This window comes from Hyperolius riggenbachi, chromosome 8 (assembly GCF_040937935.1).
Source record: "Hyperolius riggenbachi isolate aHypRig1 chromosome 8, aHypRig1.pri, whole genome shotgun sequence".
Classification (NCBI taxonomy): domain Eukaryota; kingdom Metazoa; phylum Chordata; class Amphibia; order Anura; family Hyperoliidae; genus Hyperolius; species Hyperolius riggenbachi.
This window is the reverse complement of record NC_090653.1, coordinates 148,163,160-148,177,738: the sequence shown is the minus strand read 5'-3', so window position 1 is coordinate 148,177,738 and position 14,579 is coordinate 148,163,160. Positions and strand designations below refer to the sequence as shown.

General features: G+C 43.4%; 1 protein-coding gene across 1 annotated transcript in view; it reads left to right on the top strand.

The window, feature by feature from the left end:
- Window positions 1–14,579, top strand: part of ZMYM3 (zinc finger MYM-type containing 3) — a 100,158-nt gene that overhangs the window by 37,927 nt on the left and 47,652 nt on the right. The window contains exons 4-5 of the mRNA XM_068247511.1: window positions 6,642–6,714; window positions 11,707–12,028. Coding sequence (XP_068103612.1) covers window positions 6,642–6,714; window positions 11,707–12,028 — 395 coding nt within the window. The remainder of the gene's footprint in view (window positions 1–6,641; window positions 6,715–11,706; window positions 12,029–14,579) is intronic.

Below are 14,579 nucleotides of genomic sequence, written 5' to 3'. Positions count from 1 at the left end.
ATATATATATATATATATATATATATATATATATATATATATATATATATATATATATATATATATATATATATATATATATATATATATATATATATATATATATATATATATATATATATATATAATATATATATATATTATTAAACCTGAAGTGTTCCAGGAGGCAGGAGCGTCTTGTAGGTGTTCTCCCCTAATTGGTATCCTCGTGTCCCCTTCTGTCCCCAGGTGCCCCCCCAAATGTCACCTGCTGTACTCAGGTGTCCCCCCTTCTGTCCCCAGGTCCTCCTTTCTGTCCTCCAAGATGTCCCCTTCTGTCCCAAGGTGCACCCTTCTGTTCTCCTAGGTGCCCCCTCCTGTCCTCAAATGCCCCCCTCCTGACCTCCAATGCCCCCCTCTTGTCCTCCAATGCCCCCCTCTTGTCCTCCAATGCCCCCCTCTTGTCCTTCAATGCCCCCCTCTTGTCCTTCAATGCCCCCCTCTTGTCCTTCAATGCCCCCCTCTTGTCCTTCAATGCCCCCCTCTTGTCCTTCAATGCCCCCCTCTTGTCCTTCAATGCCCCCCTCTTGTCCTTCAATGCCCCCCTCTTGTCCTTCAATGCCCCCCTCTTGTCCTTCAATGCCCCTCTCCTGTCCTTCAATGCCCCCCTCCTGTCCTCAAATGCCCCCCCTTGTCCGCATGTGCCCCCCTCCTGTCCCCATGTGCCCCCCTCCTGTCCTCAGGTGCCTCACCTCCTGTCCCCGATACATTTCTGTGACCACGTTTCCCTCCCGCATGTCCCCGCTACTAACCCGTGTCATCGCTAAAGTCCCTGGGTGTATCTGCAGCCCATGTAATTGAGTACGTGTGTAGCTGCAGGCTCTTACCTCTCCAGCAGCGCCCGCGGGGATAGCCGACCTCTTCACCGCCGCACTTCTCGCTCTAGTGTTGGCTTGTACTGATGACGCGTCAGTACAAGCTGCGGTCAATAGTGCGAGAAGTGCGGCGGTGAAGAGGTCGGCTATCCCCGCGGGCGCTGCTGGAGAGGTAAGAGCCTGCAGCTACACACGTACTCAATTACATGGGCTGCAGATACACCCAGGGACTTTAGCGATGACATGGGTTAGTAGCGGGGACATGAGGGAGTAAAACGGTGACACCAGGGAGGGAATCGTTGACACGTGGGAGGGAAACGTGGTCACGGAAATGTATCAGGGACACTAGTAATGGAAGTGCAGGACAGAGCAGGCAAACAGGCAGGGAATCCCCGACATGGCGGCGGGTTGCAGTTCGATCGGTGGGCGTTCATAAGTCGGGGATTCCCTGCCTTTGCCGGTTTTCACCCTATTTTTGGGGGAGAAAAAGTGCGTCTTATACGACGGAAAATACGGTAGTTTATAAAATAAAATGCAGAATACATTTTCTGTGATAATAATTTTTTGATCTAATTTGATATTCCCCTATTATATTCAGTTATATTTATATAGTTATAGTTATGTATTTACCCAGTTACAGTTATATATTTACCTCAGTATTAAATGTACTAGATAAAAGATAGTTTAATTAATCCAAAATGACTGATGACATTGAGAGACAGACATATGATCAAAAGTGCGTTGTAAACAGGGCTGTGGAGTCGGAGCAATTTTAAGTGCCTGGAGTCGGATTTGGGGGAAAAATGCACCGACTCCTAATGAATTTAAACTGTAATTAAAATAGAAAATATGATAAAATGTTCTATTTCTCAGATCAGTAATCATAAAAAATGTGTATATATACAGTAATAGCTGTGCTTAGTCTACAAAAATGAAATAAACCAATCAAAATTAGTTACTTGTGCTGCTTCAATAAAGCAGACCCCAAATGTTTAAAGTCCAATATACAGATTTGATTGTGACTGTAAAGTATATATGTGTACACAGGAATCCCTTATATATACACTAAATAACATCTATGCTGTAAGAATAAAGCCTGATGTGTAGCACTGTCACTAATAGAGATGGTCCATGAGATGGAAATAATTCTGCATTGATGATTTATGCAAATGTATGCACTCTCTTTGCTCATGAAATCAAATAACTTGATCTGTTAAAATTTGGTTTGATGACTACGAATTAAAGGGTACCTGAGAAGGGTGAAAAGAAATGTTTTATGTATATATCTGGGACTTCCTCCAGCCCCCTTTAGGTCAATCAGTCCCTCGCTGTCCTACACCACCACCTGGATCTTCTGCTATGAGTCCCGGTAATTCAGCCAGTCAGCACAGTCCGGCCACGTGCCGCTCCTACAACCAGGAGCATTCTGCACCAGCGCAATAGGTGTACTACACCAGACTGGCTCAAGTACCTGGACTCATAGCAGAAGATCCAGGTGGCGGAGGAGGACAGCGAGGGACTGATTAGCCTGAAGGGGGCTGGAGGAAGCCCCCATGTATGTAAAAAAAACTTTACTTTCATCTGTCTCAGGTTTACTTTATTACACAGTAGTACTATACTCTACATATGCACACCCCACAGAGCTGCAGGGAATCCACTGAGAATGTTGTGCACATTAAACACAGAGGTGTTGTCTATCGCCCATAAACCTGGTTCAGATTGTGCATGAAGAATGTGTAATAGAGGAAGAATATCCTCATTCCTCTGCAGAGTACCTGCACATCATTCTTGCATGTACCCACAGTTACATTGCCTAGGGCCTGATGATCTTTGTTCCGGTCTGTACCTTTTACAAGTACTCTTACCAAGGACTAGTTTTAGTCTATGACTAAAGGGAATAAATATGGCAGTCTACATATCCTTCTCCCTTCAGCTGTCTCTTAAAATTCCTAAGCGTTGGCAGTTGAGACGAATTTCATGTTACATAATTTCAATCAACAAGCTTAATATGCAAATTAGAGGAGTCTGAGTTGGTGGAATCCTAAACTGAGGAGTCAGAGGATTTTTGTACCGACTCCACAGCCCTGGTTGTAAAGGATAGAATGTAGATTGTTTAATACCGTATATGCTCGCATATAAACCGAATTTTTCAGCACAAAATATGTGCTGAAAAGTCCCCCTTTCGGCTTATATGCGAGGCAGCAGTCAGTGCCTCCCCATATCTCTGTGCCCCCGAGTGCTGTAGTGGGCTGATTACGCTGTCCCGATCTGTGCAGTATTGCAGGCACAGCCGCTTTGATGTTTTCACTCCCTGCCGGAAACTTTCAATTGTTTCTTAATTGCTGCGTCCCCTCAGCCAGGCTGTGCTGTGCCATGTGTCTGGACCTGTGTTGTGTGACAGGCGGCTGAACACTGATTATGCTCAGATCTGTATACGCTATGCTTACAGCTAACAACAATGTCAGAAGCACTCGTAGTGAGCTGCAAGCAGAGCCGTATAAATCTCCGAGCATAATCGGTGTCCAGCCGCTTATTACACAACACAAGTCCCGACGTAACAGCACACAGCCTCGCTGCGAAGAATGTAGCAATAAAAGAACCAAGTTTCCCGGCTGCAGGGGGAGGGAGGGGAGGAGAGCGAGTGAAGGATAGGAGCGCATACCAAAAGTATCTTCTACACTACATCTCCCTGCATGCTTTGCTGTGTTCTGCACATGTGCGGTAGGACATAAGAGTTCAGGAGGGAAGAAAGTGAAGTGCAGATGGAGATGTAATGTAAAGAGAAGATAAAGGATGGATGGAAGTGATTTATGGGAGAAGTTATGCTGGGAATACACGTTTCGTTTTTGCCTTCGTTTAAACCTTCGTTTCGATTGTGCCTTTTGTCCTTTTCGATCCCGAAATAATCGATCGTACGGTTAATATCACCACCCACGGTTTCGTTTTTTTTCGATTCTGATGGTTTCGTTTTTCCAATGGTCGAAGGCTGCAAAGAAACGAAACGTAGTACAGGGACGGACAGCATAAACGAATATATAATCGATCTGAACAGCCATCAAGCCTACCAATGGCTCGATTAGATGGATAAAGAGAGATAATATCAAACATGTTCGATCACTAGTCGTTCGTTTTTGGGGTCTATTAATCGAAACTATAATGAGATTATGACTATTTTCACATACGTTTTCAACACTCGATTCGTTTACCGAACGAATCGAAGGCTAAACGAAGGCAAAAACGAAACGTGTATTCCCAGCATTACATTCTTTGAAGTTCCAGGGGAGGAAATTAGTGCCCTGGTGAGTCCAGTTTAACATTACAGGTAATCCTTTGGTTTTTTTTTTTGTTTGTTTGTCTAATTAGTCATTCAGAAGAGTCACAATTACATGCACTGTTAAGCTTGCTGGTGTCTGCAGAACAGCCATTTACATTGCTGAATATTTCTAAAGCAAAGTTCTGAGGGGCACTGACAATTAGCAGACATCTGATTATGGGGAGGGAGCTGCTTCGCGCTGCATGATATAAGGCTCATACATGTTTTAAATAATTATTTATTAGGCTTATTAATTCATGATTGTTTTGGGCAGCAGTGTAAGAACTGATGTACAGACACTATTCACCTCCATGTTTGGAAGGCAGTGCTGTTTGTGTGCATCTGGCCATTTATACTTGATAGTGGGAGGCCTCATACTGGGTGCACGGGAGGGGGGTTATATGCGGGTCGGCTTATATGCGAGTATATACGGTATCTAAAAGTCCTAATGTCTGAGGCAATTAATCTCATAAGCATGTCAGAGAGAAAGGAACAGACAAGATGGCTGGTGATGTCCATTTTAACTACGTAAATCATTCCAGAATGTGTAAATATTTGTAATAAGTTTTTCTATCAAGCTGTGCCACCTTACACACAAAGCAATAAACACAAGTCCTAATAACAATTACGATTAGTATGAGTTCGCTGTGGGGTATTTTTCCAAGTCCAGGCAATTTTGATGTTTATATATCCACTGCGCTCACAATCTGCTTCCTACAAAGCGAAAAACCCAGGGCTGTGGAGTCGGTACAAAAATCTTCCGACTCCTCAGTTTATGAAACCAGGACTCCGACTCCGGGTAACCAAAATGGCCCCGACTTCTCGACTCCGACTCCTTAGTCTAATATTTAACAGGGCTGTGGATTTTGTACAAAAATCACCCGACTCTGACTCCTCAGTTTATGAAACTCCAACTCTGACTCTGGGTGCCCAAAATTGCCCCGACTCCAACTCCGACTCCACAGCCCTGGAAAAAACTGTACGTTGCGTAATACTGTTTGCACAAGCACTCTAATCCAAGATCCCCGTGCAGTGTGAACCAAGTGCCGTCACTCGTGCATAAAATAACCAACACCCCTCAATCAGGGAGGCTCACCAGATTGTAGCCACGTCGCTTTTCAGGTGGATCTCAGGCTTTACACTATGTTTTACCATGGAACATCAGTGAATCATACCATGTCCAGTATAAATCTTTTAATCTTCCATAAAACATATACTTCATGCTGCGCAATGAAAATTTTTTATAAGTGTCTGCCATCATCCACGCTTCTCGCGCTACTATTAACTTACAAGATCCCAGAGGGTAGAAAGCATATCACAGCGGGGTTCCCAGGGCCTGGAATCGCTCTCGGTTTATCGGGCGGTGTCCCACTTACCGATATCCCATGCTAGTCCGGCTTCCTTCCCCGTGCCGCCGCTACCTCCTTGCGTAATTACGTCAGGCGTACGATAACCAAGCGAGAGCGATTCCAGGGCCTGGGAACACCGCTGTGATATGCTTTCTACCCTCAGGGATCTTGTAATTTGTTAAACAATGGGATGTGAGGCCAAATGCTTTTCTGCACGCTAGCATTTGGCTGGGCTGCTGGGTCAGACACCCGTCTGATCCAAACTCTTAGATTGGCAAATGTCAGGGTTAAAAAAAAAAAAAAAAAATGTGCATGGTAACTAATGCTAAAAGTCCTTTGCAAATGAAATTGAACTATCTTCCATCATAGCTTTCCTGGTCCCAATATGGCAAGTGCTCCTTGGAGCAGCTTTCCCAGAATCATAAATGCACAAAAGAGCTTGCATGGTTTTCTAGTGATCTTTTTGGCACAGTGCTGAAAGCTCTATTTGTAGAAAGTGGTCCAGCTGTCTGCAAGATGGTGGCAAGAATAGCCTCTTTGCTAACAGAAGCATTGTTTGAGCCGTCTGAGCAGTTCTTGGTCGGAAGCCCCATCTACACGGGGAGATGTTGTGGCAATCCGACTGCTCGATTAGCCGCGGGATCGCCTCTTCCGTGTCACCCGCATTCGATTCCCCGCCGGCGCCACTTATCTTCCGCTCAATTCCCTGCCATTGTCCCCTCGCGGGGAGCGAGCAGGGAATCGGCGGAAGCAAGATCCGTCCTGTCGGATCTTATCAATAGAGCCGCATCAGCGGCTCGGTTGATAAGGAGCATCGCGGCCGCATCTATAGAATGTATCTGTAGATGCGGCTTTTGGAACACAAACGAGCAATAAGGAAGTATGAATTACTTTGTAATTTTACTTTTGGGTGTATAGACTTGGATCACAAGAGAAAATTCCAGAAGTTGTCAGAATTGTTGGTTGCGTTATTTTGGCACATTCTGTGTATAAATAGCTTTTTTCATTGTTTATACATTTTCTGTTCCTGTGCTTAGTTATAAATGGACAAAATCTGCAATTAATTTATAAGCTATTGTGATTATATAATGTGATCATTTTATAAATAAAATGTATTTCTTTCAGGAACAAAAACGAAGTGATCGAGCCCGCCGATCTGAATCTCTGAGAGCTGAAGGCTTGGCTCCCACTGAAAGTAGTAAGTAAATCTGAAGGTTAAATGGCTATATCTACTGTCCTGGATTAACCACTTCAGTACCACAGGTTTTTTTGCTTAAAAACCAGAGAAATTTTCACATTTCAGCGCTCCTCCCATTCATTCACCAATAACTTTATTGCTACTCATCAGATGTAAATGATCTATAGCTTGTTTTTTTTGCCACAAATTATGCTTTGTGAGGGTGATATTTGCTTTTAGTAATTATGTTATCTGTGCATTTTAAAGGGGAAAAAAAAGAGAAAATACACTATTTCTCCAATTCGATCCACTATAGTTTTCAAATAAACAATGTTACCATAGGTAAAACACACACATTGTATTTGCTAATTTGTCCTGGTTATCTCAACATTTAAATAATGTTCCTAGTACAATGTATGGCGATAATATATTAGTTTCTGGTTTGTGTTTTTTTGATTTCTCATTGTACTCTATCAGTAATTAAAAGCCCTTATCTTCATGATTAACAGTAATACACTCTCATGGCATACATATTTTAAAAGCTAAGTCCCTAGGGTAACTATGTATTCTCTTTTCAATGCTGTCACTTTTGTTGTTTTTACAAGTATTTATTTGGGGGTACAGAGTACATGAAAATAAGTTTTATTGCTTTTCATTCAGTTTTCCGGTAAAAAAAAATCACATGACTTATCCCTCAGTTGTCAAACACCACAAAATCTATTCTCTCACTTGTCACGGTTAAAATGATACCCTATATACATAATCAGATAGCTTATTGGGCATACAGCACACTGTTTACCACAAGTACGCCTAGCTACTCCCCCTGAGCTTCAGATGAAGTTTTGTGGGGAGTAGATAAGCGTAGCAAGGGTTTCAAAGTGGTAGCCCAACAGCAGAACTTTTTTTTTTGTTTTTGTTTTTTTTGTTTTGGATAGTGATAGTGTGGAAAGGGCTTTTGGGTTACCCCTTGTTGCCTGTGTCCTCATCTAAGATTACTCTCCTCACTTCCTGTTCTAATAGGAGCAGAGTGCAATTCTCCAACCAGGACTTAAACAGCAACTAATACTACATTTTTTGTAGAGTATAGAATGGTATCAGCCCACAGCAGGGTTTAATGTGTGCGCCTCATTTCCTGTTCCCGAACCCCATAGAGATGTTAGTGATATTTACAGAAATTAAAGAGGAACCGTAACAACGTATACTAGAATGCAGTAAATCATTCAGGATACCCACTTTTACGTTAAATATCAGTGTTCTACCATCAGAAACACTTCGTATAGCTATATGTATAGCTATATATTGGTATATAACCCGTCCTCCCACTGAGGATTAGCCAAGGTCGTTTTTTATGCTGAGCATTCTGAAAGACCAGCTATGTTTTTGTTCTGGCTTTAGGATACTCGGTAAAGAACATTTCAGAGTTCCCTTGCTAGTACTAAGGATGCTGCCGCCTATTAAAATTTTCAAAAAGTAAGTCGGGGTGAGGATAGATTTTACAATGAGCAAGCACTGACTAAATAATACATGAATATTGTAAACCAATAAGCAATTTTATCCATGATTTTTTGGTTACAGCTCATCTTTAATAAACAAACATTTGTTTTATAATTGTGAAGTGTCAACATATTACATAGAGCTGGACAATAATAATAAATATGATTTCATACAATTGTAGGCAGACACAATGTAACAGAAGGTGTACAACAAAGTTATGCAAGTCAACCAGGGTACAAGAAACAAGTATTCCTCCGACTCCTCGACTCTGACTCCTCTAATTTGCATATTACAATCTTGTTGATTGAAAGTATGCAACATGAAATTCATCTTAACTGCCAACGCTTAAGGTGGCCACACACCATACAATTTTTTTAAATATCTGTTCAATTGAAGAATTGCAATAAATTTTTCTGACTGGCTGTAACATTTCAAAAATATGACCAATGTACCACACACCTATGTTCAATTTTCCCCCCAATTATGATAAAAATGATTGGAAACTCTAACAAAATTGCTAGGGTGTGTATAGTAATAAATTGACAATCCAACACACACCATACAATCTTTAGAAAGATTGAAGAAAAATATCTGACAGTCCGGATCGATTAAAATCGAAGAAAACGGGAAATCCGATCGGATTTTTCAGTCGAATGAAAAAAAAGCTTTCGATTTTTTTTTTTTTGGGAGATATGATCGTTTTTATCGAATTACTGTAAAATCGGATCATTTTATTGTATCGCGTGTGGCCACCTTTAAAGAGAACCCGAGGTGGTATTTCATTATGTTAGTGGGGCACAGAGGCTGGCTGTGCACACTAACACCAGCCTCTGTTGCCCCATGGTGTGCCTCCATGTCCCCCCTGCGCGCCGCTATACCGCCGCAGTGCTGGCGACACGCAGCGTGTCGCCAGCACAATGTTTAGTGTAAACAAGAACTGCGCCTGCCAGAATACAGAGAATAAATGAGAATGTCTATATGAGTATTCGCTATCACAAAACCTATATCAAAGTCCAACGTTGCTGTGACAGCGCTCCTCTTGCAACCTAAAACTGAAGAAAGACACAATCGCACATAGTGTATTACAGCAATCTTGATCAGCAGGTTTAAACTCTACACCCAACACGTGCACAGGTGATAACAGTGTGTTCCACTCTCAGTGAGATATGACCCCTTTGAAATAGCAGCTCACCAGATGGACACCACCTCAGAATCCAGGTGGGTCTAGTGCAAAGCCTTCAAGCGGCTAACTTTCAAACACAGTCTTCACACTTGTTTTGTCAAATAACCAAAGGTTCCAGATTTATTGCACAAATCCACATGTAAAACAATAAAAAATACACATAGCGTAATCCAGATTTAAAACCAAAGCGGCCTGCGCAGTTCAGCGCACTCATGTGAGTAGATGAAATAAGAGCATCTTGGGCATCAGCCCACCAATATCGTTCCCCCTCTACAGCGGCACCGGCGTCCCGATACTCCGCTCCCCTTCCTTGTGAGCATACGAACTTCCCGCTACCCTTGTGACGTCAGCGCTCCTGGGTCCGCACAATGTTTACCTAAGCGCTGTCTGTCAGCACCGCTCCCCCGCATCGCCGCTACCCGCCCGCGTCGCTTCCCTCCTATCAGCGGGAGGGAAGGGACACGGGCGGGTAGCGCCGATGCTGAGGAGGTGGGGTAGCGGCGCTGACAGACAGCGCTTAGGTAAACATTGTGCTGGCGACACGCTGCGTGTCGCCAGCACTGCAGGGGGTATAGCAGCGTGCAGGGGGGACATGGAGGCACACCTTGGGGCAACGGAGGCTGGTGTTAGTGTGCACAACCAGCCTCTGTGCCCCACTAACATAATGAAATCCCACCTCGGGTTCTCTTTAAGAATTTTAAAAGGCAACTGAACTAAGAGGGATATGGAGGCTGCCACATTTATTCCCTTTTAAACAGTACCAGTTACCTGGCTATCTAGCTGATCTTCTGCCTCTAATACTTTGTCATAGACTTAAGCCTTGTTCACATCATACGCGCTTCCGTGTGCGTTTGGAAGCGCGTAGGACGTGGTAACATGCAAGAGCGGCAGAAGGGTATAGACAGCCCTTCTGCCAATCACATCAAATGCACTGTGCAGCAGTACAATGCACTATGATGTGCTTGCGTACTGCTTCATTAATTCTGCCTGCAAGCGCAGAGCTGACCCATTCACTGTCAATAGATGGTATAAGCAGTGCAGCGGTAGCAGCGCAGATGGCGTGCGAACGTACACGTTGCGTTCTGATTGCACGGCCATCTGTGCTGCATAGATGTGAACGAGGCCTAGAACAAGTCCTTGGTAAGTGTACTAGCAGAAGGTACAGACAGGAACAAAGAACATCTATCAGGCCCTAGGCAATGTGACTGTGGGTACATGTAAGAGTGATGTGCAGATACTCTGCAGAAGAATGAGGGGATTCCTCCCCTGTTACACATTCTTCATGCACAATCTGAACCAGGTTTATGAGTAATAAACACCTCTGTGTTCAATGTGCAAAACCTTCTCAGTGGATTCCCTGCAGCTCTGTGGGGAGTGCATGTGTATAGTGCAGTACTACTGTGTAACTTAAAGTAAACCTGAGAGAGATGAAAGTTGTATACATACCTTGGGCTTTCTCCAGCCCCCTTCAGGCTAATCATTCCCTCGCTGTCCTCCTCCGCCACCCGGATCTTCTGCTATGGGTCCAGGCACTTGAGCTAGTTGGGCGCAGTATGCTTGCACACACTCCGCCACTGGGAGCGTACTATACCTGCGCAGCACTATTGTGCAGATGCAGAACGATTCTGGCTATGGAAGCGGCATGCGGCCAGACTGCGCTGACTGGCTGAATTGCCCCATTGAGCAACATTTATTGTGTTTAAGAGCTCAGCTGGACATCACACTAGTTAAAACAAAAACAAAAATGTGCTGGGCTTTCTTACAGCATAGAAGAACTTTTAGTGCTGACTCTGGGTACCAAATAATTGTTTCTGACTCCACAGTCCTGATACCAGCAAAGGTAGCTTCTGCCAATGGATTTCAAGGCCTAGTTGCCAGAAAATGCTGTCAGACGTATAACCTTCATGCTCCTGCTTGCCTTGCCATCCTTTCAGATTCAGATAGCATAGTTCTCACCCCTGAGTATAATTCTTGGCTCTGTATGCATAGCTTGTCATTCTGTCAGGGACAGTTTCTGCTTTTATGATGCAATAATACCACAGCTGTGTACTTCCTTGCATAGGCAACTGATTTGGTGAAACATTTTTCATTTTTCATCTGAGGATCTAAAACTGTTATTAAATTAGGCCAGAGAAAGGGCCTTCTAATAGGATTGTGAGAAGAAGTTGAATCAGTGAATTAATACTAATAATTAAAAAATAGACTGCCCTTTAGTTCATTATGTCTGCCATTTTACAAAGAGGGACAGTTTATGCTGGGAGTGTTTTGTTCTTTCTATAAGTTGGTTTTCCTCATCCACCAGATTGATTCATCATATACTTAATTCTGTCTTACAGTGCAAATTTCTGATGAAGATTCTGATGCTATGGTAGATGATCCAAATGATGAGGATTTTGTCCCTTTTCGTACGAAGCGTCCCTCAACACGCATGTCTTTACGTAACCAGGCGCACCAGGCACAGCAGGCGCACCAGCCGCCACCTCGCCCACCTAAACCAACTCTGACGAAGATGACTTGTGCCCATTGTCGTACACCCTTGCAAAAGGGGCAGACTGCCTATCAGCGCAAAGGACTGCCTCAGCTGTTCTGCTCTTCCACTTGTCTTACCACATTTTCTAAGAAACCACCTATCAAGAAGACTTGCACATTCTGTAAGAAGTAAGTTATACAGCTCATATTTAGCATGCAAGAGAAGACAATAAACCTTTTATAGTGCGCTTTTCTCCTGACTCAAAGCACCAGAGCTGTAGCCAGTAGGACGTGCTCTGTAGCAGTTAGGGAGTCTTGCCCGATGTCTCCTTACTGAATAGGTGCTGGGTTACTGAACAGGAAGAGCCAAGATTTAAAACCTAATCTCCTGTCAGAGGCTGAACCCTTAACTAGTACACTATCCAGCCACATACTAATACAAGTCCAGGTAAAAGCAAAACTGAACAAAGCCAAAATTTCCTAAAGCAATTATGTTGATTAGTATGAAACTGAATGTTTTAACGTTCAGATATGTATTGAGTAGCTGTATTTGGCCTTTAGCTGTGTATCATATCCATGAAGAGTTAAAGCAGACCGAAACTCTTGCACAGCAGACAAGGAAAAATCATATAGTTGCCAATAAAATTGCCTTGCATGGAGCAGACAATTGTCGGGAAACAATATATAGTCATTCAAAGAGTATCGATAATACTAGGAGTAATGTCAGGGATAGGAGAAGCCGATTCAGAACATTTTAACCAGGGTCCCAAACTTTATGAAATTTTGAATGGGCACCCTGTAGTAAGCTTATAGAGGGGATAGGGCAGCATTAATCAGATTGATCCAGGTAGTAAGTAAGTAAAAACAGCGCTGGAAATTTGTGCGCAGGCTGTAATAGGAATTACGGCTATAGCAGTGCCCGGTGAATGATTTGGGCGCCGTTGGAAGACGGAACCCAAATTACTATTAAAGCACCGTAATTCGGCAGCCAGCAATAACTGGTAATCGCTAGGCGTGTCGTGGTTTTAGGTGTGAACCCCCTAAGCGGGGGTTCAGAATTTTTCTTCCTTTCCAGTGCAATAGTTTTCCTGGCATAGAACTGCAAGCAGTTTTTTGTGAACCTCATATGAAAAATTTCGGCGACGGGGCGGGATGACGTCACCGACGTCATGGACGTCAGAGGGAATCCCGATCCACCCCTCAGCGCTGCCTGGTACTTATTGGCCAGGCTGCGCAAAGGGTCTGGAGAGGGGGGGGCGGCGCGGCGGGTAGTGGCGAATCGGTGGCAAGCGGCGGCGATCGTAATATGCACGCAGCTAGCAAAGTGCTAGCTGCGTGCAATAAAAAAAAAATTATGCAAATTGGCCCAGCGGGCCTGAGAAATCCTCCTGCGCAGGTTACCCCGAGCTGAGCTCGGGATAACCGGCAAGGAGGTTAAACTTACACAGTCGAACGGGTATATAATAAATTTGAAACAAACGTATCTGAATCAGCTTATCCCGTGAGCAAATACGTTTTCCTATAGTTGTCTTCAAAGCCCAGCCAATCCTCCAGTGAGATGTCCTCCCCACATTCTGACAACAGAAGTCCCCTCTGGGTATATTTTATAGTCTATCAATTTAGAATATCTGGATATAAGTTCAGTCGTCTACTTGTCTAGTAACCAGCTCTCTACCTTTACAACTGTTTGCGCTCTAAACTGCAAAGTAGCAGCATGACAAATTTGGTAGTATCTAAAGCAGGACTGGGAAGGGAGATGAAGTTCTCCCCCTAGTTTGGGCCCATGTTTTAAAGCGATCATGTAGTAATAAATGGTTAATATATTTGATACCCTTTCCTTACCCAAAATCTTATATCCGTGAGAATATATAGACATTTAACCCATTAGCAGCTTCAATGGCGTTCTCGTTTGAAATAAGTGTACAGCTTTTGACCTCAATCAACATAACTTGTGTTGTAAATTCTTAGAATGTTTTGATGTCTCTCTGTCTACTAACAGAAAATTTAGCAACTAAAAGCAGAAGTCCACTATTAGGGCTCGTTCATACTAGGGTCTTTTTCTGCCTTTTTTCAATCACAAAATGCTTGTACAATAAATCTCTGAGAAGGTTCATATCAGTGCGCTGTGCGTTCAGCAAAGCGGTGCCTGTACCATTTTTTGGGGCGTTTTTGCTATAATGGAAGGTATAGGAAGAGCGCTAAACGCTCACAAAACAGTTGTATGCGGCGATTGCGTTCACGTTTTTTAGAATACATTGTATTCTTTTACGGGTCAAAGAGTTCACTTCCTGACTTGCGTCGGGGAGTCAATGACAAAACCACTCTGGAAAAGTGCTTAGAAAAGCGATTTCACCAAAAACGCAGCGCGCGCGCAGGGGAGAACCGGGGGGGGGGGGCAGCGCTCAAAAACGCAAAAGGTTTTCGTTTTTAGGTGTGTATGAGGCCTCATTGTCTCACACTGCACTCTAGTGACAAGTGGCCATAAATACACATTACAGCAGTGCTAAAGGGTTAAAGGTTATCTTCCAGAGCAGTAAGGAACTTCTGAGTTTAGGTCCACTTTAAGACCACTAGTGCCTAAATAGATTTTTATGAATAGATTGTGATCCTACAGTTGCTCAGTATTGGCTGCATGACTGCATTATCATATACAAGACCATTTTTCTAGTATAATGCAGGGGTCTGGGGAAATAGTCTGTTTTTATATATTTGTGTTCCTACTTTAACCTCCTTGCCAGTT